At 51.5% G+C, this 27,658-nt stretch overlaps 1 protein-coding gene across 1 annotated transcript in view; it reads left to right on the plus strand.

Moving 5' to 3' along the window:
* The window catches only part of SEC14L5 (SEC14 like lipid binding 5), a 41,826-nt gene extending 17,335 nt beyond the window's left edge, over positions 1 to 24,491 (plus strand). The window contains exons 3-16 of the mRNA XM_055339335.1: positions 403 to 552; positions 910 to 1,041; positions 3,052 to 3,180; positions 3,837 to 4,029; positions 7,409 to 7,521; positions 9,676 to 9,865; positions 12,238 to 12,326; positions 12,418 to 12,488; positions 14,370 to 14,541; positions 14,694 to 14,828; positions 16,056 to 16,190; positions 16,710 to 16,937; positions 17,854 to 18,032; positions 20,572 to 24,491. Coding sequence (XP_055195310.1) covers positions 403 to 552; positions 910 to 1,041; positions 3,052 to 3,180; positions 3,837 to 4,029; positions 7,409 to 7,521; positions 9,676 to 9,865; positions 12,238 to 12,326; positions 12,418 to 12,488; positions 14,370 to 14,541; positions 14,694 to 14,828; positions 16,056 to 16,190; positions 16,710 to 16,937; positions 17,854 to 18,032; positions 20,572 to 20,680 — 2,025 coding nt within the window. The 3' untranslated portion in view covers positions 20,681 to 24,491. The remainder of the gene's footprint in view (positions 1 to 402; positions 553 to 909; positions 1,042 to 3,051; positions 3,181 to 3,836; positions 4,030 to 7,408; positions 7,522 to 9,675; positions 9,866 to 12,237; positions 12,327 to 12,417; positions 12,489 to 14,369; positions 14,542 to 14,693; positions 14,829 to 16,055; positions 16,191 to 16,709; positions 16,938 to 17,853; positions 18,033 to 20,571) is intronic.
* The last annotated feature ends 3,167 nt before the right edge of the window (positions 24,492 to 27,658 follow it).

Genomic DNA, 27,658 nt, shown 5'->3' on the forward strand with positions numbered 1-27,658 from the left:
TGTTGATTGTGATTTATCAGGTTGAGGAAGTTCCCTTCTATTCTTCGTTTGTTCAGTGCTTTTGTCATGAAGAGGTTTAGATTATGTCAAGTGTTTTTTTTTTTTTTTCTGAAAGACAGCTTCTTTTAAAATGCCCCCAGGCAAGCCCACTCTTCTGAGGGTGAAATCTCAAATGCAGAGCCAAAGAGTGATTTGCCAAACTGCTGTTCACGCACCGGGTGTCACGGCTCTGAAACAGATGTTAAAATGATGCCTTGTTGGCAAAACAGCAGTGGCCACTGCTCTTACCTTGGGCCAGGAAGGCAGTCCAGCAGGAGGGAGGAGGGTTGAGGTCCGGGCTGCAGCGGGCAGCAGGCGCCCCAGCCCCAGCCCCCTTGGCACTCACTCCGGCTCTGCCCCCAGGCCTACGAGAAGCGCTTCCCCACCTGCCCGCAGATCCCCGTCTTCCTGGGCAGCGAGGTCCTGTGCGAGTCCCGCAGCGCCGACGGGGCGGTACACGTGGTGGAGCGGAGCTGCAGGTTGCGTGTGGAGGCTCCCCGGCTGCTGCGGAAGGTGGGTGGGGAGGAGGGGACACCCCGCGGAGGAGCAGACCCGGAGGGGTGGGGAGCATGGGGACCTGGGGACCTGGCGTGGGTTCAGGTGGTGGACTGAATGTGTGGGAGCGTAGTTGCCCCTAAGCTACTGGGGTTGGGGTGTGGGTCACCCGCTTGTCTGTCTGCCAAGGCCCTAGGCCTAGGGGCTGCTTGATAGGCTGAGGACAAGGGCCAGGGCTGGAGGGCAGGTGCGGGGGTGGGGGGATGGGTCTGGGGGCGCAGTGCAGGGCTTGGGATCCCGGCCAGAGGGTGGGCAGGTGCAGGGCCTTAGGGAGGCCCCATGTCCTGCAGGCCCCCGCTGTCCCTTCCCTTGCAGATTGCAGGCGTTGAGCAGGTGGTCTTCGTGCAGAGAAACGTGCTGAACTGGAGGGAAAGGACCCTCCTCATTGAAGCCCACAACGAGACCTTTGCCAGCCGCGTCGTGGTCAACGAGAACTGCAGCTACACGGTGAGCCTGGGCCCTGCAGTCCGTGCGTCACCCCCCCTCCCTTGCCCCCAGGACTTGTCACAAAAGATGTGGGACACTTGGGACACTCACATCTGCAATTCAGATACACAGCTGATACTTATGTGTTCGTTTAAGTAGTTTCCAATATTGCTCGGGACATACTTAACAAAATGTTATTCTTTGTTTCTCTGAAATTCAAATGTGGCACTCTGTATTTTGCTGGTGAAATCCAGCAACATGCCTCCCTCTTCCTCTTCTCTCTTTCCTTTCCTTCCTCCATGAAAAACGCGCCTTCATTTAGTTTCTTCTGTAAAATGGGGTTAAGGATTGCACCTGACACTTGGGTTGTATTGAGACTTAAGGGAAGTAAAGTATCCAAACCCCTTAGAAGAGTGCCTGGCCCTAAGCCCTCTATGTGTGTTACCTCTTAATATAATTAAGAGCGAATGCTATTGTTTTCCGGTCTACACTGAATGAGCACCTACTATGTGCCAGGCACACTGCCAGGGCACCCAGGGGTGGACAAGTCTGCCTGACTGTTGTGCTCACAAGGACTTCCATTCCAGTGGGACACCGACAGGAAAAAAAAGTCAACATATTCTTACAGCTTTGTCGCAAGTGCTAAGAAGGGGTCCAGCAGACAGGATTAGGGAAGAGAAGGGGAGAGGCACTGTCTTAGGTGACAGTGTCCCTCCGGCCTCTCTGAGGAGTAGCCACTGAAGCTGAGAGCTGACAGTTGAGAGGGCTGGGAATAGAGTCCTGGGGTTGGAACAGCATGTGTGAAGACCCTGAAGTAGGCAAGTGAAGTCTGGGGATGGGGGCTATAGTAACAGGGTCCTGCTGGCCCAGGGGCTGGAGGAGTCTGGAGGCATTTGCCACTTTCTTGCTGAATGAAACTGGGCAAGTTGCTTCCCCTTCCCAGGCCACCCCTTGCCTATCTGCCACCAGAATCTGCCTCAGTAAATGAGATAATGTAGGCAAAGCCCCCTTAGCCTGTGCTAGATCTCGAGTGGTGGTTTTCATGATGCTAAGTCGAGCGTCATAACTCTGGTGCATTAGAGATGTTTCAGGGGAAGCCTCCTCCATAGGGGGGCATTGCTTTGTTCAACTCTCTGGTCTCTAGCACTTGGCATGGTGCCTTATATAGAGCAGGTGTTCAGTAAATGCCCACTGCTTTTTCTTTCCACACGTCCAGCTCCCCTTAGGGCCTTCTGGCAGCTGGGCCCAGGATGTTCAGATGTTTACCTGTAGGAAAGTGTGGGTGGCAGTTTTTTAATAAGTCACTTTTAGGGCAATATTTCTGAGAGTGAGTTTGGCCAGTAGCTGAATCAGCATCACCAAGGCTACTTGGGAAATGCAGGTTTCCAGGCTCCACACTGGACCCATTTGGCTCAGGCATCTGCATATTTAACAGACTCCTTCTGCCCACAGTAATGCTTCTGCCCCCATGTTTGTGAAGTACGCAGCCTGGGTCTGCATAGTAGCTGTGTCAACCAAGTTTGTCCTTGCTTATATATATGTTAATTTTAATAAATAGTATATGTAAATAAAAGTAAATATATTAATATAATATAATAAATAAAAATAAATATAATAATATATAATATATAAAAATATACAATAAATACTTCAAAATATATATCTAAAATATATACTAGTTTATGCATAACTTGCTTATATATGATTATATATCAAATATGTTACTCATTTAAATATATCATTATACAACAGTTTTTTAATTTTTAATTTTTTATATAAAAGTTTTTAAGGGAGAGGCATGCAGATACCAGACCCACTTTCTCTGGTCCCTTCAAGAGAAGGCTCTTTGTTTTCTAACACTTCGAACTGTTCTCTGAGCAGGGCCGCTGTCCCCACCCTCCGGTGTTGCCAGGCTGTGAGATGCTGTCTGTTGCATGCTCTGGCTAGGCCCACATCATCAAGAGAGCCCCCCGGGGAGGGCGTGACGTCCCCTGCACTGAGACCTTGTCATCACCCTTGCCTGGCTTTCAGGTCCACCCTGAGAATGAAGAGTGGACGTGCTTTGAGCAATCTGCCTCACTCGACATCCGGTCCTTTTTTGGCTTCGAAAGTGCCCTGGAGAAGCTTGCCATGAAGCAGTACACAGCCAACGTCAGGAGGGTAAGGGGTGGGCTCCGTCAGTTACCAGGAGGAAGGTACATAGACCTCAGAGCCTGCTGTCCTGGCTCAGAACCCACTTTGTCACCTGACAACCCAAGTGACATTGGGCAAGATCGATCCTTCACCTTCCTTGGCCTCAGTCTTCTCATCCATAGAATGGGTGTCTGAATAATGACCATAACACAAGATAAGTGGAAACTACTCAGCCCATATTGGAGGCACCATAATATTATCCTGATGCTCCCTGATGTCTGGGGCTTGTGTGATAAACTCTGGACAGAGGGAGGGCTTTCTGGGATGCTTTCTCCTGGTTAAAAAGGTTGCTGTGTAAAGATCTCTGGCCCATCACTGAGTATGGAAGACTTTCCATATAATGAAACAGGTGAAACTCCTTTAGTAAGATATTTTATCCAATCTGTTATCCACAGAAAACTTATTAATGAATTATTTTACATTTTTTGTTCCGTATAAACTCTTGGAAATGCAGCTCATATTTGACACAGCACATCTCCCTTCAGACCAGCAGCATTTCAACTGCTCAAAAGCCACATGTCAGGGTTGGGACTGCAGCCAGGTGGGGGTGACTCCCAGGCTGACGCGGTTACCCCGCTCTCCTGCCCTGGTGCTCATGTGCCTCTGGTCTCTCTGGCTTCCAGGGGAAGGAGGTGATTGAGCATTACCTGAACGAGCTCATCTCCCAGGGCACCTCTCACATTCCCCGGTGGACGCCTGCCCCCGTCCGCGAGGAGGACGCCCGCTCCCAGGCTGGGCCGAGGGATCCTGGCTCCCTGGAGGCTGACAGACCCTGCAGCACCCCAGGCCCTGCTCCTGAGACAGTCATTACAGATGGTAGGTCCCTGTGGCTCAGGCCAGCTGGCTGGGTCCGTGTCCTTGACCCCCGCCCCCAACCACCCAGTCCCTGGAAGCCCCCTTAAGGTTTGCTCACTCTGTGGGGGGAGAATTGCTGCGCATCCCCTTGGGAGTGGGTCTGGGACCTGGAATGACTCAGCTTCCTCCCTTTCCTGCTGCTTCATCCTCTCTTCTTTCCAGCCCAAGAGCCAGAACTGGTTTATTTCTAAATCAGGAATTGATCTGATCTGGTGCCTGAGGGCTGCCCTTTTCTCTGGTTTTATTACTATTTTTAATTATATGAGTAATGCACGATGATGGTAGAAAAAAAATTCAAACTTCTTGGAAGATGTAAATTTAGGAAATAAGACTCCTTTCTTCTGCCTTGAGGCAACAATAGTTTTGTGTTTGTATTTCCTGAACTATCTAGGCATCTATATGTACATAATACGTACACACACACGTGTATACAGGCATGCACACATGTATAGTTTATGTTGAATGAATGAGAGCATGTTAAACATTCTACTTGATGTTTTGCTTATTTTCATTTGCCAATGTTGCTTGAACAGCTTTCTGTATCACTGCATTTGTCTTAGCACTTTGCAGTATTTCATGGTGTGGTTGTACCATAACTTATTTACTGATAAACATTTAGTGATTTTCAGTTAATTTAGCTAATCTTCCTTTGATGGATATTTAGGCCCTTGGTTTTTTATTTTTATTTTTTAAAATATTATATTTATTTATTTATTTATTAGAGAGAGAGAGAACAGGCATAAGCAGGAGGAAAAGCAGAGGGAGAGGGAGAAGCAGGCTCCCCAACCCGAGGCTCAAACCCAGAACCCTAAGATCATGACCTGAGCTGAAGGCAGGTGTTAACCAACTGAGCCACCTGAGAACCAGGTGCCCCGGTTCTCATTTTTTAAAAAATATAAATAATATGTATATCTTTGTACCTAAGGTTGTTTTTATATTTGTATGAGTATATATGTAGCATAAAATTTTTAAAGTAGAATTTCTGGGTCAAAGATTATATGCAGCTGAAATTTTGGCAGATTTACCAATTAGGCCTGCAAAGAGGTTGTACTAACCAGTGTTCCCACCAAAGGTATGTAGCTGCGTCTGTTCCTGACGCCACGCCAGCTCTCCATAAGACTATTATTAAATGTTTTAAACTGACGGGTGTCTGGGTGGCTCAATCAGTTAAGTGTCTGCCTTCAGCTGAGGTCATGATCTCAGGGTCCTGGGATCGAGCCCCATGTCATGTCCCTCTGCCTCTCTGCACCGCCACCCCCCTCACCTGCTCATGAGTTTGCTCTCACAAATAAAAAAATTAATTGTTAAAAATAAACTGAAAGCAAAAAGAGACCACTGGTAGGTGAGTGGGGCCAAATATTATTTTCTTGTGCTTAGTGACTCTGTATTGCTTTTTTGTGAATCTCTGTTTTGAACTGTGTCTATTTTCCTATTTGGCCATTGATTTCTTACTGCTTTGTAAGAGCTCTTTGCATTGAAGGCAATTAGCCTTTTGTCATATTTTAGATTTTAGTTGACATGGGAAATGCTCACAGTATAATGTTAAAATTAGAAAAATAAAAAACCAACCCTAGAACACAAAACTATACATACCCCATGAATTCAGTTTTAACCATATGCATGTGTGCTCATGATGATTCGGTTTTTCCTCTGGGGCCACTGAAGTGTAGGGCTTGGCTTTCTTGGAGACAATGCCATGGAACCACTACTACATTGGGGGCAGTGTTTGGGGAGAACAAAATTCATTTGTTCAACGAGTACTTACTCTGTACCAACTACATGCACTAGCTGGCTGCTGTGGTACGTGCATTTTAAAATATTTTATTTTTTTTTAATTTTTTTTTTTTTTTTTTTATTTATGATAGTCACACAGAGAGAGAGAGAGAGGCAGAGACATAGGCAGAGGGACATAGGCAGGCTCCACGCACTGGGAGCCTGACGTGGGATTCGATCCCCGGTCTCCAGGATCGCGCCCTGGGCCAAAGGCAGGCGCCAAACCGCTGCGCCACCCAGGGATCCCCTTAAAATATTTTAAAAATTAAAACTCTGCCCCTTCTTGTGCACACTGCCGGGTGGTCATGCCCTCTGCCCCCCTCATTTTGCATCAGGCTTGTCCTTCCTTCTCCGTCTGCTCTGTCCACCAGCAGGGCCGGTGCTCAGGAAGGCTGGCAAGAGGCAGAGTCATGCCCCTTCCGCCCTGCTGTGGATCACTGTGCCTTTGTGCTCAGGAGAAAGGGGCCTTCACAGCTGCATAGAGGCCGGAAGGAGGCTGGTATCTCCTGCCTCCCTCGTGCTTTCTCCCTCATCCTCTCCATACCCCCTTCCTGTCTTCCAGCATGTCCACTTCTGACCACTCTGAGGTGTTTGGGGGTCTGGATGCTCCCCACCCCACCAGCATCTCTCCTGCCTCTGTTTACCCAGATGCCTACTGATCTCCAGCCCTGGACTTTTTTTTTTGTTTGTTTGTTTTAGAGGGAACCATTGGGTCCTGCTGCTGGACGTGCACACATTCCATTTATGTTCTTACTGTGCACACAAAAAATGAGCTGTGCCCATGGGGGCTGCTCTTTGTGGGCTGTCTGCCCACTGCTGAGATGCTAACATGCTTATGAGCCTCACCACACCAGCACCTGCCAACCCAATAGTTAAGAGTGGGTGCCGGGACCTCAGGTGGGAACCTAGCCTCTAAATGCCTGCACACGCTGACCCCAAACAGCCCAATCGTGTAGGATGGAACTGAACACTGGGAATGCTCTGTGCAGCTCCCGGGCTGTATTTTGGGGTCAGGGCTCTGTCTAAGAAAAGCCTCAGACCCACAAGGGGGCCGGGAAGTGGGAAGGCAAAAGGAATCGTATTTATGTGCCATCTCTTTTATGCTGGGTGCACCACATGCACTCACTTGCGACTTAATTTCTCTTGACCTCAGTTTTGTCTTCTGTGAAGTGGGGACAGTAGTGTGTCTGCCTCACAGGGGCATTGGGAGAGCTCACTGAGATGATGCATGTCTAGAAACATGAACACATATCATTAATAATCTTCAGAGGGCAGGATAGCTCCAGGGGATGGGAATTACCTTGATTTCCAAGGGTCAAAGGACAAATCACTTGCCACAGTGAGATCTGGGCTGGCCCCACCCTGAGTTTTCAGAATCACCTCAGAAATGGGTCAGCAAGACCAGAGCGTGTGGAGCCCACACGGCTGCTCTTTGGTGAAAGGGCCACTGTACTCCACGTTTCAGATCCAAGGCGGCCAGTAAGGTGAGGGTTCCAGAAAGGGTAGACCACCTGGTGAGGAGAGTGGCATTGCCCTCTGGTCCTGACCTCCCCATCTTCTCCTGCAGGGGACAAGCTGGATGCAGACTACATTGAGAGGTACCTGGGCCGTCTCACGCCTGTGCAGGAGAGCTGCTTGATCCAGCTTCGGCGCTGGTTGCAGGAGACCCACAAGGGCAAGGTGGGTGCAGAGCTGGGATCTATGAGAGAACACATCCAATGATGGCTACTCACCTCAGGCATGGGGGCAGGGGGCAGGTAAATAAGCTGATGTAATTAGCAATCCTGGAAACCTCTATTTTGCCTTCTTTTTTTCTTTAAATTCAATTAAATGAACATATAACTGTATTATTAGTTTCAGAGGTAGAATTCAGTGCTTCGTCAGTTGCATACAACATCCAGGGCTCATTACCTCAAGTGCCCATCACCCGGCTCCCCTATTTTGCCTTCTTTTTATATGTATTGTCTCATGTATCTATAATGCACGCTGTGCATACCACTGATCGTGGGGTTTCTCATCCTCTGCTCTGTTGACATTTGAAACTGGACAGTTCTTTATGGGGTGGGGCTGTCCTGTGCCCTGTAGGGTGCCGAGCAGCATCCTGGCCACCACCACTAGATGCCAGGAGCTCTTCTCCCCCATTTGTGACAACCAAAAGTGGCTCCAGGCTCTAAGCCCCATAACATGCATGTTCATCGTGCATGTAGGTCCTAAGCATGGACTTGCCCTTCACCTTTGTTGAATAGGAACTTTGAGCTTGCAGTTCTTTCCTGTCCCCTCCTCATGCTGTGGCGGGGCGGGGTGGGGGGAGGCAGACAAGGGAAGTAGTTTCATGTTGGGCTGTGATTTAACCTGTCTGCCCCGTTTTCTCATCTGTGAAAGGGGGATAATGCTAGCACATGCCATCTGGAGTGAATTACAAGGGACAGTCCACATAAGGTGCCTAGAGTAGTGTCTGGCTCAGTATGAGCAGGATAGGGGAGCTTTAATTGGGGCTGGGTTTCCCTGCCTGTTGATATTTGCCTGAGGAAGGAAGGAGAGTTGGCAGGGTCTTAGCTTGTCACCTCGCTGTATCAGTTAGACTCTGCATTACGTGTGGTAGGAACGCAGCTTGAGGGCACCTGGGTGGCTCAGTGGTGGAGCCTCTGCCTTCGGCTCAGGGCGTGATCCTGGGGCCCTGGGATCAAGTCCCACATCGGGCTCCCCGCAGAGAGCCTGCTTCTCCCTCTGCCTGTGTCTCTGCCTCTCTCTCTGTGTTTTTCATGAGTAAATAAATACAATCTTAAAAAAAAAAAAAGGAATGCAGCTTGAGTCAAGGCAAAGAAATAAAGAGAGGAATATTTATTGGCTCATGGAACTGTTGAGCGGGGTGTATTAATTTTCCAGGGTTGCTGAAAGAAAATGCTACAAACTGAGTGGCTCAGAACAACAGAAACTTATTCTCACAGTTCTGGAGGCCAGAGTCTGAAATCAAGGCCTGGACAGGGTTGGTTCCTTCTGGAGGCTCTGAGGGAGAATCTGAGCCATGCCTCCTCCCTCCTGGCTCTTGGTGGCTGCCATCGGTCCTTGGCTTGTCGATGTGGCACTCCAGTCCTGGCTCTGTCATCACATGGCCGCCTTCTCTCTGTGCATCCTGTGTGTGTATCCAAATTCCCCTCCTGGAGTAGAGGGCCCACCTCCAGCGTGACCTCATTTTAGCTAATTATATCAGTATAGATTCACTTCCAAATAAGGTCCCATTCTGAGGTTCTGAGTGGACGTGAATTTTGAAGAGATGTCATTGAGTCTAGCACAAGGGGTCATGCAACCTGTCTCAGGGGTGTCCTGAACCAGGACTCACACATAGTCGGGACCCCCGAGCTTTTGTATCTGTTTAGTTCTCTGCTGCATCCCCATCAGACTCCCTGCCCTGTTGAGCTTGGAGCTGTGGCTGCCCTGGTAGCTTGCAGGCTCACCTCTGTCACTGTAGAGCAAGGGGTTCAGGACCCATTCTTCTGATTTAAATTGTCTGAGTGCTCTGATTGGGTTGTGCCACCGCCGAGACCACGGGAGTGGACACGTGCTGAGTGGCCACACCGGATAAAACCAGGATTGGTGTTGGGGCGTGGGGAGGAAAGGCAGCTCCCCCAAAAGAAAAGAGATACGTGAGGAGGGAGGAACGTCTGGCAGCCAAAACTCACAGATATTCACCACAGCTCACCCTTGACAGCGTCGTGGTTAACCGTATGGTCCTTCTCCCGGTAAGTATTTTGCAGATAAGACAGAGACTCGTTTTCCATAATTTTGTGGGCTGGGTTAGGGAACACCATTCCACAGGCTTTCTCCTTCTCTTAGATTCCCAAAGATGAGCACATCCTTCGGTTCCTGCGGGCTCGGGACTTCCACCTGGACAAAGCCCGGGAGATGCTGTGCCAGTCCTTGAGCTGGCGAAAGCAGCACCAGGTGGATCTGCTCCTTCAGACCTGGCGACCCCCTGCCCTCCTGGAGGAATTCTATGCAGGCGGCTGGCACTACCAGGACATAGGTGCGTCCCTTTACCTACAGAATGCACAGCGCACGCTTTGGTCACTTCCAAAGGCGCTTTGGAGGCCACTTTTCATGTTGGCATCTTAGTATTTTTTCCCCTTGGACTCATCTGGGCATCTGGAGATGCCCTTGGGGTTCCTTCAGCCATGAGGAAGGTAGGGCTGGAATGGACATCTGAGCTCAAAATGGCATTTCTCACACAGTGGCAGCATTAGCCCACCCTTGCTTTTGATCACTGGGATCGCACACCTAAGGGCTGCACGAGTATGCGTTTGTGCTCCGGGATTGCTGTAGCAAATTACCACAAACTGGGTGGCTTGAGGCAACAGAGATGTATCTTCTCATAATTCTGGAGGCAGAAGCCCCAAATCAAGGTGTGGGCAGGGCCATGCTCCCTGCAGTGCTCTAGGGGAGAACCTCTATCTGCCTCCTCCAGGTCCCGGTGGCTCCAGGCCTTCCTTGGCTTGTTGCCACAGCACCCCAATCTCTGCCTGTCTTCACATGGCTTCCATCTGGGTGCCCCTCTGTGTCTTCTCTTCTTACGAAGACCCCAGGTCACTGGATTTAAGGCCCCCACTGATCCAGTAGGATTTCATCTCAGGGTCCTTAACTAATTTCATCTGGAGACTATTTCCAAATGTGGTCACATACAGAGGTTCTGGGTGCACATGAACTTACGTAGGAGGCTATTCAACTCACGACAAATAACTTCTCTTGGTTTCTTACTAAGCTGCCCTTCACGCAGGCGCCCATTATGCTTTTCAATGCCCTTTATGTAAAAATTCATATCTATTGATTAGGGTGAGTGCTTGACTCTCCTGAAGAGCCGGTTGGAGCACTTTATTTTAATATACGGTCACTCCTCATTATTCATGGGTTCCATATTTGTGAATTTGCCTACTCACTAAAATTTATTTGTAAACCCCCCCCCCCCCCAGTCAATACTCAGGGTGCTTCTCCGATCAATTACGAATGTGGACAGAGTGGCAAAAAAATCAGTTGTCCGACCTGCGTGTCCCCCAGCTGAAATTGAACAAGATGTCCCTCTGCCTTTTTGTTTCAGCTCTTACATGTTAACAAGTTAACAAGAGTCCTTTTTAAAGTCCATTTAGTACTACTTTAAAAAAAAATATTTTATTTATTTATTCGACAGAGGGAGAGAAAGAACACAAGGGGGGGGGGGCGCGGCAGGCAGAGGCAGAGGGAGGAGCAGGCTCCTGGCTGAGCAGGGAGCCCGATGAAGCGCTGGATCCCAGATCCTCGAGATCATGACCTGAGCTGAAGGCAGACGCTTAACCAACTGAGCCACCCAGATGCCCCCACTACTTTTTTTTTTTTTTTTTTTTTTTGCATTTTTGTGGTTGTGTGTGTGATTTTGCTCTTTAGAATGGCCCCCAGGCGAAGTGTGAAAGTGCTGGCTGGTGTTCCCAAGCACAGGAAGGCTGTGATGTGTCTCATGGAGAAAATGTGTGTGTTAGTTAAGCTTCATCTGGGCTTGAGTGTGGTGCTGCTTGTTCAATAGATTTTTTGTCTTTGTTTTCTTTTTTTTGTTTTGACTTGATGCTGATGAATCAACAGTACATGTATGTACTCCATAAGGTGTCCTTAAATAGAAACACACACAGGACAAGGTTATGTATTGATCAGTTGACAGAAATGTTATGTCTAGAGGCTCTCAGGGACCTTACTCCATATTTTTCCTTTGAAGGGATGCATCATTATTCCCCAAATTCAGTGTTCTAGGTAACTTTTAGAAAACAATCACTATCGGGGTGCCTGGGGGTGTCAGTTGGTGAAGCATCTGCCTTCAGCTCAGGTCATGATCCTGGGGTCCTGGGACCGAGCTCTGTGTCAGACTCCCTGCTGAGCTTCTCCCTCTCCCTGCCCCCCCTTTTTTTTCCCTCTCCCTGCCCCTTGCTTGTGCTCTCTCTCTTTCTCTCAAACAAATAAAATGTTAAAAAAAAAAAACAAAACATCACTACCCTGAATAATAAGAATCAACTGTATTAGTAGATACTTCCTTCTTTTTCCTATTGGCTTTAGTTGACAGCAAGCGAAGAGACAACATTATCCACTCTCTCCAAATTCCTTCATAAAATGGTTCATATCTTAAAAAAAAAAAAAAAGCTTTAAAATAAACATTCAGTTTTAGGACAAATTTTCAGAACAGTGGCTATGGTCATGTAGAGAGTTGCTGCACGCCCGTCACCCAGTTTCCTCTGCGATGTAAATCCATATTCGTAAATATGTGGACGGGAGGGGTGGGCTGAGCCATAGGAGCCTTCTCTGAGGAGAGGTTTGGGCCTGCCCTCTCACCAGCACCCCTGAAATAATGTCCCTTCTCTTTGCTTGGCCTCCTCGCCTACAAAGACGGCCGCCCCCTCTATATCCTGCGCCTGGGCCATATGGACACCAAAGGCTTGATGAAGGCCGTGGGGGAGGAGGCTCTGCTGAAGCATGTGAGTCGGGGTCCCCTGCTCCTGGATCCCAGGGCTGCCCGCGGGTGGAGCAGCCAAGTGCACGTTTGCCAGCACATTCTCCGCTTTCCAGGTTCTTTCTGTCAACGAGGAAGGACAGAAGAGATGTGAAGGGAACACAAAGCAGTTTGGCCGTCCTATCAGGCAAGAAACCCTGCCAGGAGCCAATTCCCCTGAAATAGTAAAAACAGCAAAGGTCCATTGGGCATAGACGCTGGGCCGGCCAGCATGCTGGGTACTTTACAGAAAGGTCCTCACTGAATTCTTACAATGATCCTGTGAGGCAGGAACTCTTCTTGTTCCTGTGGGGAGACTGAGGCTCAGATGCTCAGTCAAGGCTGCTGCTAAGTGGGTAAGTGGCAGCGCCGAGATTTGAACCCGCTCCTGTCCGCTTCGGGCTCCAGGACGTTATCCCCTGTGCCACATCGCCCCCTGGACCTTGCTTTCCGAGGCAGCTCTGCGCCCCCCACCCCCAAGACCACCTTGACTCTGTCTTCCAGGCAGGTGGACTTGCAGGTGTCTCTGCACATCCAGTAACCCCCACCCCGCTCCGACTTCCCCAAACTCCTCTGCCGGAACTCAGTTTCCCACGTGAGCACTTGCGGTGTACTGAAGCTTCCTGAACTGTAGCTAGCTCATCTGTCATGTGGGGACAACATCACCAGTCCCGGGGGTTCTGTGTGGATCAGGGACAACGACTGTTGAGGGCCCCGCAGAAGCATGTGTTAACACTCCGCAGTGGGCGCTTCTGAAATCCCGGATTCCTGTTGTCCTTGTCCAGTCCAGGCATGTCCTGAGGCTGCAGCTTCTTATTCCAGAGTAGCCTGATCTTTGGGAAGATTAAGTGCCTTTGCTTTTTTTTTTTTTTTTTTTTAAGATTATTTATTTATTTATTCGTGAGAGACACACAGAGAGGCAGAGACACAGGCAGAGAGAGAAGCAGGCCCCATGCAGGGAGCCTGACACGGGACTGGATCCTGGGTCTCAAGGATCAGGCCCTGGGCTGAAGGCGGCGCTAAACCGCTGAGCCACCGGGGCTGCCCAGTTCCTTTGTTTTTGGAGCTCTCCTAAGGGGACATGCATTGGTTGGGGTGGGGAAGTCGACCAGTCAGGGTCCTGATCAGAAGTGGAGGTCACGGGAGAGGGCTCAGATGACAGGGTGTCATGAGGGACTCCTCGCAGCGCATGGGCTGGAGGAAGGGGCTGCCGGGGGACTAGCCACTCTAGTATATCGCTCATTTCCCTAATGAATCAGTATTAATAACATGGAGGTGCAGGGAGGTTCAGGAACTTGGCCAAAGCCACACAGCAAGCAGCAGAGCTGGGATTTGAGTCCAGGCCACCCGAGGCTCAGGAGTGCGTGCCAGCGCTTCTCCTCCCGCAGTCGGCCCCTTCTCACCATCTGTTTGTTTGTTTTTTAAAGATTTTATTTATTTATTCATGAGAGACACAGAGAGAGGCAGAGACACAGGCAGAGGGAGAAGCAGGCTCCATGCAGGGAGCTCGATGTGGGACTCGATCCTGGGACTCCAGGATCATGCTCTGGGCCAAAGGCAGGCACCAAACCACTGATCCACCCAGGCACCCCCCTTTTCACCATCTGGTAGCAAAACCCGCTTTCCGATTGTGAGCTATGGCCTGTCCCCGCAGAGAGCTTTACACATACTATCTCATTTAACCCTAACAACTACTTGAGATGGGGACTCTTACTGTCACGGCCACTGTCTTGATGAGGACGTTGCCCGTGTCACCCAGCTCTCGGGGATGGAGGTGACACCTGAATTCAGGTGCCTAGCCTCAGAGGCCACACACCGAACCTCCTCACTGCAGGGCCTCCCCAGCCAAGGGTCAGGGGCGGTAGGATCCACGAGAGTGTCCCGTGGCTCCTGCCCCTCTACTCCCAGCCCTGCTTCCTGAGCCTCCCTGTCCATTCCTGTCTGCCAGCCTCGGAGTCCCCCCCCAGGGGGTCAGGGGCCCTGGGCAATGGCAGAGCAAGCCGCAGTGAGTGGCCTGTCTCTGCTGCAGCTCCTGGACCTGCCTGGTGGACTTGGAGGGTCTCAACATGCGGCACCTGTGGCGGCCGGGGGTGAAGGCCCTGCTGCGCATGATCGAGGTGGTCGAGGACAATTACCCCGAGACCCTGGGCCGGCTGCTCATCGTGCGAGCCCCTCGCGTCTTCCCGGTGCTCTGGACGCTGGTGAGAGTGGGTCATGGGTCCGAGCCCCACGTTGGGCGTAGACATTACTACAATAAACGAAAACTTAAATAATAAAATGGTTGTCCTGTGAATGGCATCTCAATATAAAACAAACAAAGCCTTTCCATCCTGTCTCCTCTCCCTCACTTCAGATCAGCCCCTTTATCAATGAGAACACCAGGCAGAAATTCCTCATCTATAGTGGCAGCAATTACCAGGGCCCTGGAGGCCTCGTGGACTACCTGGACAGAGACGTGATCCCTGACTTCCTTGGGGGAGACTGTGTGGTGAGTGTGCGGGTGCAAGCCCTGGGCTGTGGCCTCGGGAGGAGCAGAAATGGCTGGGCCGGGCTGCAGAGGTCCAGAGGGGCTGGAGTGGGGCCGGCCGGCGTTGGGGGGGCTGGGACCTGGAGAGGCCATGCGTGCTCTCTCTCTCTCTCTCGGGAGGGCAGGGCTTGTTTTAGAAGCTGCTGCAAAGGGACGCTTGGGTGGCTCAGCGGTTGAGCGTCTCTGCCTTTGGCTCAGGGTGTAATCCCGGGGTCCTGGGATCGAGTCCTGCATCAGGCTCCCTGCATGGAGCCTGCTTCTCCCTCTGCGTCTCTGCCTCTCTCTGTGTGTCTCTCAGGAATAAATAACTAAAATCTTTAAAAAGAAGCTGCTGCAAAGAGAGGGGAGTCCTCTCCAAAGGAGGGGCCTGACCTTGGTTCTTTCAGGCACAGTGATCCACGTGGAAGTTTCTGGAAGCCCAGAGACCAGGCCCGTCAAAGGTTTACCTCGCTATTCCCCATTCAATGTGTTGCTAGGCAGCCGCCAGGGTTCACCTGCTGACTTTGCGCCCTCTGCTGCCAGGAGAGGTGACTCAAACATCCCAGTGGCCTGGACCACGGAGCTGGTGTGCCCAAAGGGATTTATTCCCAACCCACAGCCCCACGGAGTGGGAAGATCGGCCAACTGCTTCAGGGAGAGGCAGCCACAGACCCCTTTTACTGCCTCCCCCTGGGGGTGAGATGACACAGGAATGGGTGACCTTGCATCACAACTGTCATCTCTCATCTGGCTACGGGAGGCCAGGCCCCTCTCCCTTCTCTAACAGAACACCAAACTCCAACCTTACATGATTTCTGAGTAAAAAAAAGGCATTTCCCAGAAATTTCTGCCAACCTTGCCCATTGTCTCCACTTGCTGAGATACGCATATGTGATTTATGCTTAGCAAATGGGCCTGTAAGACCAGCATGGTAATAAGAGACTTGAGCCTGGGAGGGCCTGATAAACATGGGTTTGTGCCCGGGCTCAGCCACTTGCTGTTGTGGAACCTTAGGCAAGTGGCCTGACCTCTCTGAGCTTCCATTTTCCTTCTCTGTGCACAGAATAATAGCTCTGACTACATGTGGTTCTGGAGAGCACATGAGGTCATGGAAGCCCTGTACCCTACTCACTAAGGGGTCGCTGTTACACCTGCAGTTTCAGGGTCATGGCTGGATCCTGACCTGCCACGTTTGTCTTTGTCTCTCAGTGTAATGTCCCCGAAGGAGGGCTGGTTCCCAAGTCCCTCTATCTGACGGAAGAGGAACAGGAGCACACGGACCAGCTACGGCAGTGGAGAGAAACCTACCAGTCGGCCAGCGTGCTCCGAGGGGCCCCCCATGAGGTGCTGGGACCTGGCCTGGGAGGGCCACTGGGCTGGGATGTTGTCTTAGGTCAGGGTCCCCTGAAGCAGAGCCGGAGAGAAGGGTTCTTATGCCAGCAGTTCGTTGAGGGTGAGCTCTCAGGAGAAACCTGTAAGGAGCAAAGGGACAGGATGGGAGTGGGGAAGGATGTAAGCACAGGGGCAGTACAGCCACGGCTCGCCCAGCCTATCGCAGTGAAGCACTGGGCTATGCAGAGCATGACAGATGGATAGGCCTTCTGTACCCTCATGTCAGTCTTTGGCTGTGGGTCACCCACCCCGTGACAGGTGGGACCTCCCAGCCATTTCAGACAGAGGCAGGTCCATTTGCCCAGAGCTGTTCTTAGACAGTGGAGGCTGGGGCCTCAGTGGCCCATCCTCCCCACAATGAGGACTGGGGACCCAGGTAGGCACCCACAGTACCTCCTGCAGCTGACCTCCCATCCCAGCTCCCCAGGTAGGATCCCAGACCAGACTCTGACTGTGCCCCTCCCCATGCAGGTTGCAGTGGAGATTCTGGAGGGGGAGTCAGTCATCACCTGGGACTTTGACATCCTGAGAGGGGATGTGGTGTTCAGCCTGTATCACAGCAAGCAGGTGCCCAAGCCTGGCCCCCAGGAGCCTGGGGCCAAGGCTGGCGGGCAGCTGACGGACAAAGGCTGGGTCCTAGGTGTGGATTACAGCCGTGTGGAGGCCCCTCTCATCTGCCGGGAAGGGGAGAGCATCCAGGTTTGAATTCCTTTGTTCATCTAGTCATTCATCACGCAGGATTGAGTGTTCACCGTGTGCCAGTTATTCCAGGAGCGCCAAACTAGATGAACTAGATCTGGCCTTTGTCCTGTGGGACAGTCGGGGAAAAAGACTGAGCAGATCCAGAACTCTGGGGAACCCAGAACCCCAGCCTCAGAATCCCTTGGACTCTTGTCAAAGATGCAGATTGCCAGGCCCCATGCCAGGAGTGTAACTCAGAACCTTTGGGCATGAGGCCTAGATTCTGCATCCCTCACCCTCTCCCGGTGATTTCTGATGTGTAAGTTCCAGAAGCTACGCAGCAGAGACGCTCCATGTCTGGGGACAGAACTCAGATGAGTCTTGGAACATGAACCCCCTTGCTACTCACATTCTCCACAAGGCCAGAGCTTGCAAGTCTTCTATCACCTGCCTCACTCACTCACTCACTCACTCACTCACTCACTCACAGTGTGCCAACAAGCTCTGGTGAGCAGATCTCACCACAGGTCCCTGGGCAGCAGGCTGTCTTGACCTCACACACCAGGGCCCCCAGCCCTCCCTGAACTTGCTTTTCTTATAACACCCACAGTCTCACTGTCCAGGCCCTCAGCTAACTCTAACCAACCTGCCAGTTCCCTGACCAATCCCTCCCAGGGCAGCAGAACAAAAGCCCCACCAAATCCAGGCATTTAACCAGCTGTATTTGTGGTCCTGCAACCACAGCCTCACCCCAGGCCTCCACGCTCACCAGATTCAGAGGGAGGCTCTCAGCCCCCAGAGATAAGGGGTAACAGCAGAGAGGTCAAGGATGACTTTGGGAAGCCCTGGAAGAAGTCCTGCTGGTGGACTGGTTTAGCAAGGGACTCCCATCCCCAGGCGGACCAGAGCCTCAGGCAGGGCTCCTGTGTTGCAGGGCTCCCATGTGACCCGGTGGCCTGGCATCTACTTGCTCCAGTGGCAAATGCATAGCCCCCCTGGCAATGTGGCCTGCAGCCTCCCGGGTGTGGAGGACGTCCTGACGGCCCTGCATAGCCCTGGTCCCAAGTGCAAACTCCTCTACTACTACGAGGTGCTGGCATCTGAGGACTTCAGGTAGGCGGGGCTGGAGTAGGGAGCTTGGGCAGGAGGGGCCCCCCTACTTCCCTCCAGGCCAGGCCCACAGCACTTCTAAGGCCCCTCCTTCTGGGCTGGGGGCATTGGATTCACCTCCCCTACTCGCCTTTGACCTTATCCAGGCAGGGCTCCAGAACTGGGATCGTTAAAATTCTCCAGTGGTTCAGTACGTGTGTGAGCAATCGGATCAAACACTATGTCCAAATGCTGCTCCAGCCACAGAACCTCCCCTTCAAATGAAACTTTGGACAGAAGCCCCGCATACCAGATAGATCACGGTGGGGAGGGGAGCCCAAAGCCCTCCTATATGGACCTCTTCTCACTTCTAGAAACCCATAAAACAGGGTTGTACCGTCCTAGAACATTTCAGAATAGTGTCTCGCGACACCTCTCCCCAGGCGTTGCTTTCAGAGAGGCAGGGCGGTGTTGTGCTTACGACCTCCAGCACCTCCTGGTTGCTGTGTGACCTTAGGCAATCACTTAAGCTGTCTGAGCCTCAGCCTCCCCATCTGTTAAACGGGGACCACTGAAACCCCTACGTCATGGGGTTGTCATCAGGATGAAATTGTTGGGGGAAGCCTACCCTTCACTGAGGTATACAGTGAGCACTTGATAGCAAAAATGAAGCAGAGAGTGAGGAGATGGAGTAGGCATTTTCTTCAAGGCTTTACATTTTATCTTTTAAAAACAAACATGATTTTGCATCCTGCTTCATGAAGTATCTGTGTTAGTTTCCTTATTTTTCTCTTCTTTTTTTTTTTTCCTTAAGTAGGCTCCATGCCCAACATGGGGCTTGAAATCATGATCCTGAGATCAAGACCTGAGCTGAGATCCAGAGTCAGACACCTAACCAACTGAGCCACCCAGGCACCCCTGTGTTAGTTCCCCTCTAAAAAGAAGCCTTTGTATTCTTTACCATGGAGTCAAATTGAGGCAGGTGTCACATTTGTATCCATATGCAGGTGGAGCTCCAAGTATCCTAAGGGCGCATGCAGTTCAGTGTGGGAGATACCTGGCCAGCGGTAAACGGCTTGTTTTGGCCACTGGGCACCAATGCAGGAGACAGACACTGTACACACAAGGGTCTGGGGGTTGCTGCCTCCAGGAGGGCAGGTAGGCTGAAGGGTGGGCCAGACGCTGCTGGCGAGCCTGTCTGGACTGGTCAGTGTGGGCCAGCCTGGCTGCCCGGACCTTCAACAGCTCACAGAGAACCAGTTCAAGGGCATGTCCCTGGCTGTCCCCAGTAGGCAGGCAGTAGGCTGGATCTCGGGGATCCAGACACACAGGTCTACCATCAAGGACCAGGAGACCACATGACACATGTATGTAATTATGAACAGTACTGTAGGGACACATGGGTGGCTCAGCGGTTGAGCATTTGCCTTTGGCTCTGGTCATGATCCCGGGGTCCTAGGATCGAGTTCCGCATTGGGCTCCCTGCAGGGAGCCTGCTTCTCCCTCTGCCTGGGTCTCTGCCTCTCTCTGTGTCTCTCATGAATAAATAAATAAGATCTTAAAAAAAAACAAAAAAAAAAAAACAGTACAGGATGCCATGAAGGTATTCCAGCCTGGGGTCCTCACCCAAGGTCACACAGCTAGGAGGTGCCAAAGGTCTCAGCACAGCATGTTGTCAGGGCACAGGACAAGGGGCTTGGCACAGGATGGGCAGGAGATATGGAGGGGTTCCTGGGAAGTGACGTTGGAGTTGAGACCTAGGTGGCTTACACACATATCGCCTGCGGGGAGTGGGTGTTTGTCAAAATGCAGACCCTGCAGCTGTGGGGCCGGGGAGACTCTGCAGCTCTAACAAGCTGCAGGGGGTGCTGGCGGTGCTGGTTTCCACACCAGGCTCCCAGTAGCCAGGCCCCTAAAGCTGCGCTGGCCAGCAGGTAGCTACTAGCCACACATAGCAATTACACTTAGCTGTTACAGCTAAATGAAAGCCAAAAATCAGTTCCTCCGCTGCACAGGCCACATTTTGTGTGCCCAGTAGCCCCACGTAGCTGATGTAGAATGTGCCCCGGCTCACAGAAGGTTCTCCTGGACAGCGCTGCTCTGAAGTCTGGAGTAGAAGTTAACCAAAGTTAACAGTCAGGAGAGAAAGTGCTTCTGGCAGCAGGTGCAGACCTGCACAGATTCCAAAACAGGAGGCACGTATCAGAGAAGCTGAAAGGAGGTGTAGGGGTGGGGGGGCTAGGGATAGAGCTGGGGACTGGCAGGCTGTGGGGCACCCTCTGGGCCATGCTAGATCCCCGGCTCAGGGGAGCCCCTGCAGGTGCATAGCAGGCTGGGATCTTAGGGGCTGGGGCAGGAGGATGGGTGGAGCCTCGTTTCTCACCATAATTTCACTTGCTTTTCTCTCTGCACTTGCCCTCTGTGCCTAGAGTGGTTACCAGTCTTGTGGTAAGAGCCCTGGGGCCCCATCTGCAGCATCACCAGCTTTTCCACTGCTGTGTGAGGGCCCCAGGGATCCGTCACCACCCGAAGGTAATGTGCGTGCGACACCCTTCCTCCCCAGGGGCTCCATGTCCAGCCTGGAATCCTGCACCAGCGGCTTCTCCCAGCTCAGCGCCACCACCTCCTCCTCTTCGGGCCACTCCCACAGCAGCCCCCTGGTCTCCAGATAGCTGGGACTGAGCCCTGTGGGGCAGCCCGCTTGCCTCCCACGTCTGCGAGTGTCCAGGGGGTCCGAGACTGTGGGGGGCTACAGCCCAGGGAGTGGACACTAAGTTGGGGCATCTGGAACTAATGGCAATGATCCAGCTCGTGCACTCTTGAGGATGCAAGGACAGAATTACCTCCTGTGGGCTTACTGTAAGGAAAAGCCCAGGAGCAGGTGGGTCTGCTTGGTCTGGGAGCTCAGGAATGTCATCAGGCCCAGCATCCCCTCTCCACCTCTGGCTCTGCTTTCCTGGGGCAGCCTCCTACTCAGGGGCCCTCCCCATGCAGGGGGCCCCATCACCGTTAGGCTCCCCCTTTTTCCCACCAGCTCAGCTACAGAAGAGAACCTCTCTCCCACAAAGTCCCATCCGAGCTCCCAGAGTTGAGTCTAATCAGCCCGTCTGTATCCCACACTGCACCAATGACAGTTTCCAGGAGACCCGAGAACACTGATTGGCCAGCAGGTCCTGTGTCCGATCTGGACCCATCACCATGTGGGGATGGGGTCTCAACGATTGGCCCACCTGGACCACATGCCTGTACCTGAACTGGTTTGCAAAGCATAAAGGGGTTGCCTCTAGGAATACTGGGGTACCCCACAAAAAGAAGAGGGAAAGAACGCTGGGTAGGCAGAAATGACTGTGCTCACAGCTGATTCCTTAGCGATGTCCTGTGTCTCAAGACGTGTGTGTCCCATGACATGTATCATGAGCATTTACAGGAGTTACAGGCTTCACTTTCTGTGGGGAGCAGCCCACCTGGACCGGAAATCCGTTTTCCCAGCACTTGGCTAGGAAGTCAACCTGACCACCGCTGACTTGAGGAGCGTGAAGAGGCCCAGGCAGTGATGAAGTGGCTCTGGCTGTCTTTAAACTCCTCTGGAAGCCCTTTCCTTTCCTTGGAGCTGTTTGACTATGACCTTTTTGGTTGTACGTCACAGAGGCTCACACAAAAGGGTAACAAGTCATGAGTACGTGTAACTGGCCAGTCTAGGAGTCCTTGCTTCAGGTAAGGCTGGATCCAGGATCCAGTCCTGGCATCAGGACTCCCCTGTGGGGAGGAGGAGGTTATGACTCTGTTGTGTCTGCCCCGGGCAAATATGACCCCTGGAACCAGCTTCAATATTGACAGACTTTCCCTAAGTTCCAGATTTTTGGGTATCCTTGGATACTTCTTTCCTTTCCTGGGCTTCCAAAAAGGCAACAAGTCAGAGGTTACTAACTGGCAGCCTGCAGTCTGATGTGGCTTTTGTTTTTTGCCTATAGAGAGATTTTTGAAAAATATTTTGTTTACTTGACAGAGAGGGAGAGAGAGAGAGAGAGCAAGCACAAGCAGAGGTAGAGGCAGAGTGAGAGGGAGCAGCAGGCTCCCCGCTGAGCAGGGAGCCCAACGTGGGGCTCGATCCCAGGACCCCAGGATCATGACTGGAGCCAACTGCAGATGCTTAACTGACTGAGCCACCCAGGTGTCTCGCCTATAGAAGGATTTAGAAACGGGCATTTCACACAGAAATCAGGCTGTCCGGCTTCCCTCAGGCATTTAGGACTGTTGACAAAATGGGGCCACTTTTGCCATGTAAAGGCAATACAACTGTGTCCCTGGATGGGACCACCCCAAATCCTCACCTCTCTATCAACCAGTCCACCTCACTCAGTCACATTATCTGGCTGGGAGGGACCTCACTGATATGGCTCCATCAGCAGCAGCCCCAGGTGCCACGTGGAGCCAGATGGTTCAATGTCAGTCTTCTTTCATAGCCTTGCTTACAGCTGGGGTCATCTCTGGTCAATACCCAGAGTTACGGGGCCTTGCCTAAGGAGTAGGTTTACAACCATGGGCTTCATGCTTCCATGCAGTCTTGGCATGATGGAGCAAGGAGAGCAAGGACTTCCTTGCATACCAACCTCACCCCCAAACCTGGAGCAGAGGGAAGGAGTTATTTTGTCAGAGACATCTTTCTCCTTGCAGAGAGGGAGTCTCATCCACCTGTTTGCTCCTCAGGTACAGGAACAAAATCCAAAACTGCATCCAGCATCGAGGTGTGTGTGCACATGAGACAGGGGGAGTCTGGAGATGTTCTCCAAGTGAATTGCTTCAACGTCACCAGGTATTTATCAGTCAGGATTGTGAGATACTTTCACCAGTCTTTAGATGAGTTTCTAGCTTGCTTTCTAAAACCCAGGTGTGCCCTAGAAGCATTCTGGGGTAAGCTGCCCTGGCACTCCCCACATACTAATCACATTAATTGTCTAGGACTAGCACCAGGGAAGGATGGAGAAGCCTTTCCTTGACTTGGGATTATACATGGCTTGGCAACTGGAACCTGTATCTGCTGTGAACAGTCCAGCCTCAGACCCTCTCAGTTCTCTCCTTGAGAGCTCATTCTTTCTCCTTTAAGAAAGATCTAGCTCAAACTGACTTAGGCAACGAAGGGAATTCCATTGGGATGGCTAAGGGCTTTCTTGCTGCAAGTATGGCTGGATCCAGGAGCACAGTGTCCCCAGGCTCGTGTGCTCATCCTCTCAACCTCACCCAGGCCTCTTGGCTCTGCATCTCTTCTCACACTGGTCTCATCCTCTCCTCCACCCGGTGGAAAAGGTGGCTGCCAGCAGCCCCAAGCCTGCAACCACAATCTCTAAGGCTCAGAGAATTCTCTTTCCATCTCAAATCCCACAGAAGGCTCTGACTGGCCCTGTTTGAGTCGATAGGTCACTCCTACAGATGTATTGGCCAAGGGGCTGTGGGTCCTGTGATTGCCATTTCTTCCAGAAACAACAGTGGGATAGGAGAGAGCAGGTCACCCCAGGACAAGGGAGGCTGGGTTACAGAAGCAGAAAATAGCCATGGCGGCATCTGCTGCCATCCCCCTCCCTTGCTGGAGGTCTCTGGGGTCTAAGCTGAAGCTCCATCAATCAATAGGTCTTTCCTACCTTTGGGAGGCGTGAAATTAAAAATCCAAGGAAGGGCTGCCAAGTTCCTGGCTTCTGTATTTCCCTAGACCTCAGGGTTGGAAGCCCCTTGGCTTGATCTTTCCCCATCTTGTTCATTAACCTGTTGTGACCAGGACAGAAACAACCCACAAGCCAAAGGATCCTGCCCATGCACTGTGTTTTAGGAGCTTGGGTCTTAAACTTTAGATGGGGTGGGGTTCAAACCCCAGGCTTCTTTTTACTAGCTGTGTAACCCCCAGCAGGTGACTTAACTCCCCCGTGCCTCAGTTTCCTCATCTGTAAAATGGGGATGTGCCTACCTCATTCACTGGGTTGTAGTGGGACAAACGAGAGCAGCTGTAGAGTCCACAACCCAGTGCCCAGCACACAGAAAGCACATGATAAACGTCACAGGTTATCCTGATGATCGAAGGCTTCCCAACCAAACACTCCAGACTCCTTCCTGAGGATGCCCGCCTGTCACTGTTTCTCATGGGACAGAAGGCTCGGCACCACGTGCATCTGGAGGAAAGTGGGTGTCAGACTATTCCTTCCCTCTTACTTTCCCATTTAGAAACTGCTTGCGTTTTTCTGGGCAAATCCACTAATCTGGAAGAGCATCATTCAGAGTGGTTATTTCCAGCTGGCTAGAGAATGTTCTCTGTACAGGCTGAAATAAGGGGTTTCTGACAACTTCTTCCCCCCACCCTGCACTCTGGAATATATTGCTCCTCCTGTAAAACGAACTGTTGGATGAGAATACTGTAATTCTGTTCCCCGCACTCGATTTCAGCCAGTAAAACATGATGTTCCCTATTTGCCTGATCATTTGCTCCAACCGAAAGCATTAAACGTTTCAAGTGTGGATGTACCTCAACTGTCTACCTCCTTAAACCCTGGAGGTTTCCCTGGGCTTGTTACTCCGCGCTGTTGTTTCTAAGACTCAAAAGCATTTTCAAAAGGAGTGATAGCACCCTCAAAGGGTTGCAAGTTGGTTCTTGGGTGGAGGTGGAGGGGAGCCCATTAAAAAAAAAATCACGTTACATATAAAGCACAGATACACGGTAGTAGTTCTCTAGGGGTGTGGCTGCCCGAACAAATTATCACGAACTTGGTAGCTTAAAATAACAGGAGTTGATTCCCTCACAGATCTGGAGGCTGGAAGTCTGAGATTCTGAGATCAAGGTGTTTGCAGGTATTCGTTTCCTCCTAACACTAGGAGAGGATCCTTCCTGCCTCTTCCAGCTCCTTGCTTGTGGCTACATCGCTCCCATCTCTGCTTATCTGCGGATGGCTGCTTCTCTGTGCATCTTGTAAGGACACCAGTCACTGGATGGAGGGCTCATTCTAAATCTAGTAGGATTTTAGCTTGAGATCCTTAACTGATTATATCTGCAGAGACTGCTGTCAAAGAAAGTCACATTCTGAGGTTCTGTGTGGACATTAATTCTGGGGGTGGGGGGGACATTATTCAAACCATTGCATGTGCATCTCGTGCATAAATAGATATGTGTAGTTTATCAATGGCATTAAATGCAAATCCCCCGGCTCTGCTGACTTGGAACCTTGAGGGTGGGTTCCTGGATTCTACTTGCCAGGTGTCCAAGTGAAGATGAGAGCCCTGCCGTCCACCTTTCTGGGCCAACTCTGCCTTGTTCCCTGGAGTTTGACCAAAGTCCTAGCCCTATGTCCAAGGACAGCCAGAGTCCTGAGGTTGGGGTTTGGGTGGGGGCCCTGTCCGGGGCACCACCAGTCCCTCCCGTGAGCTTCCTTGGGACACAGAGCAGGAGGCTAAGGATCCCACTTGGGGGAGCAGAGGAGGTGTGGTTATTTTATGTGACTGCTCTGGGGCCACCTGTCTATACTGGCTTTGGTTACCCAGCCCTTCCCAACACATCCAATTGAGGGGGAGGAAGCAACCCTTGGCTGCTTTAGTACAGTGCGTATATTCACTTTCTGGGATTTTTCCATGGATTTCTCTGCAACTGCGGGCAAGAGCTCTTAAAGGACAGCTGACTGATTCCTGCACGTGGTGGGTGTTGAGAAAGACAGAGGTCCCTGGGGCAGGCCAGCTGGGATCAGGTCGGAGCCATGAGTCACTGCTGACGTCTATCCTGGGCAGAATTGCCTCCCCAGATGCCCCTTGGGTTTGAGGGGCCCAGAGAGGGTGGATCACGCCAGGGCTCCCTTGTGGCCTAGAGGCTGCTTCTGGGACCAATACCTCCTCTGAGGCCAGGGGTCAGGTCCAAAGCAGACCTCTGGGGCCTCCACGGAGGCAGGTCTCAGAGCACTAGTGGGAGTCTGGGCTGGGCCTGGAAGGAGCCGGAAGGAAAAGTGCCAGGTGGTTCCCAGGGACAGAAGAGGTGGCTGTGGCTTCCAAACTTCTCTTCCAGTCCATTTCCCTCTCCTGCCTTCAGTGCTCCCCTCCCCTGCCAAGGCATTCCTGAGGAACACAGGTCCCCAAAAAGCATAACTTGAAACCTCTCACTTAAGAGTTTCCTAGAGTCCAAAGTTTTCTGACACACAGACCCCTTTGCAAATCCAATGACAGCTTCGGGCCTCACGCTTGAATTGTTCCCATACTGAGGCTAAGAGCCTTTGAAAGCCCACTCATTAAGCCCAGGATTGAACCTTTTCCTGGAGGCTTTCCTGATGCTTGAGTTTTATAAAGAGCCTCCCAGCAGCTGTGTGTTACCATGGCAACTTGCACAGCATGCAGGACTCTAGGGATTCCAAGTTGGGCCACCAAGACATCTGGTCCACATTCTGTGCCCAGGGGTCTTCCATCACTACCATGAGGTGGGGAGGGGATCCTCATGCCCCCAGAACTATTCCACATTAAACCCCAACTAGCAATCCCGAAGCTTGAGGACTTGAGCTCTTGCATATTTGTGTCAACATGTGTCTCTACCCACCACCAGAGGTAAGCATCAGAATCTCAACACTTTTCTGCCTCTGCTCCATGTCCCATCTATGCTCCGCAAATGCCTGAGTCCAAAATGTGCCTCTCCAGGAACAGTACATTAGGACTGTTAGACTCTTTGGAGAGCCAAAGACCCCCAAATATAACACAAAGTGCCTCAAGCAAAAACGGTCCATGTAATTGGTTCAAGAAGGATACTGGCTTCAAGCATAGCTGGATCTAGGGGCTTAAACAATGTCCCTTTTCTCTTGATTTGGTTCTTCTCCACACTGGCTTCACTCTCCTTCTCCACATAGTTCAGAACCTGGCAGGTGGATGTGTTTTTCCCCAAATTCTAGCAGAAGTTCCAGGGTGGGCTCTAGTGAGTCCACTGGGACAGACTATCTCTGACCCATTTATTCATGACATCTGGAACTTGGAGGGGATGGTACCAACCAAACCAGAGGGATGGAGAATGGGGAGAGATAGTACCATAAAGGCAATGGGAGGGAGGCTCACAGCCATGGCTCTCAGTGTCCTGCCTACCTTCTCTGGGCTTTCTCATTACCACTGGGAGGCATCTGGGATGCAAGAAACTACAAGCTTCTGGTAGCTACTGCTGGTTGCTGAAACAGAATTCAGCCCCTCTTTAGGGCAGGCTGGAAGTGCCAGGGAGTTAACCTCCAAGAGAAGCCCCCAACCCATGATGAGAGAGTGTTGACTGACAAACACCCCACAAGAGGCACAATCCCAAGCTGTCCTCTGCATTCTCCCAGAGACCCCAGGTGATCAAGTGGGGAGCTGCTCACTAGTGTACTATGTACCGGTTGCCTTTCCTACCCAACCTCACTTTCCTGTCTCCCACCAGGGCTTCTTGGGGGTCACCTCCCAAATAAACTATTTGCCCTCATATTCTTATCTCAGGTTTTGCTGCTGGGAGGGATTCAAAGACAGAGCATCTACTAAAAGAAGAGGGACTGGTGTTGGGAAGGCACAATACATAACCTCACACAAATGGGGAGGGTGAATGTATCCTAGTCCTTGAACCAGGGACCACTCCGGCGTGCCACGATGGACCTTCTTCACTCCCTCTGGCCTAAAATCCATCAGGC

The sequence above is a fragment of the Nyctereutes procyonoides genome, unplaced genomic scaffold (genome assembly GCF_905146905.1).
Source record: "Nyctereutes procyonoides isolate TBG_1078 unplaced genomic scaffold, NYPRO_anot_genome, whole genome shotgun sequence".
Classification (NCBI taxonomy): Eukaryota; Metazoa; Chordata; class Mammalia; order Carnivora; family Canidae; genus Nyctereutes; species Nyctereutes procyonoides.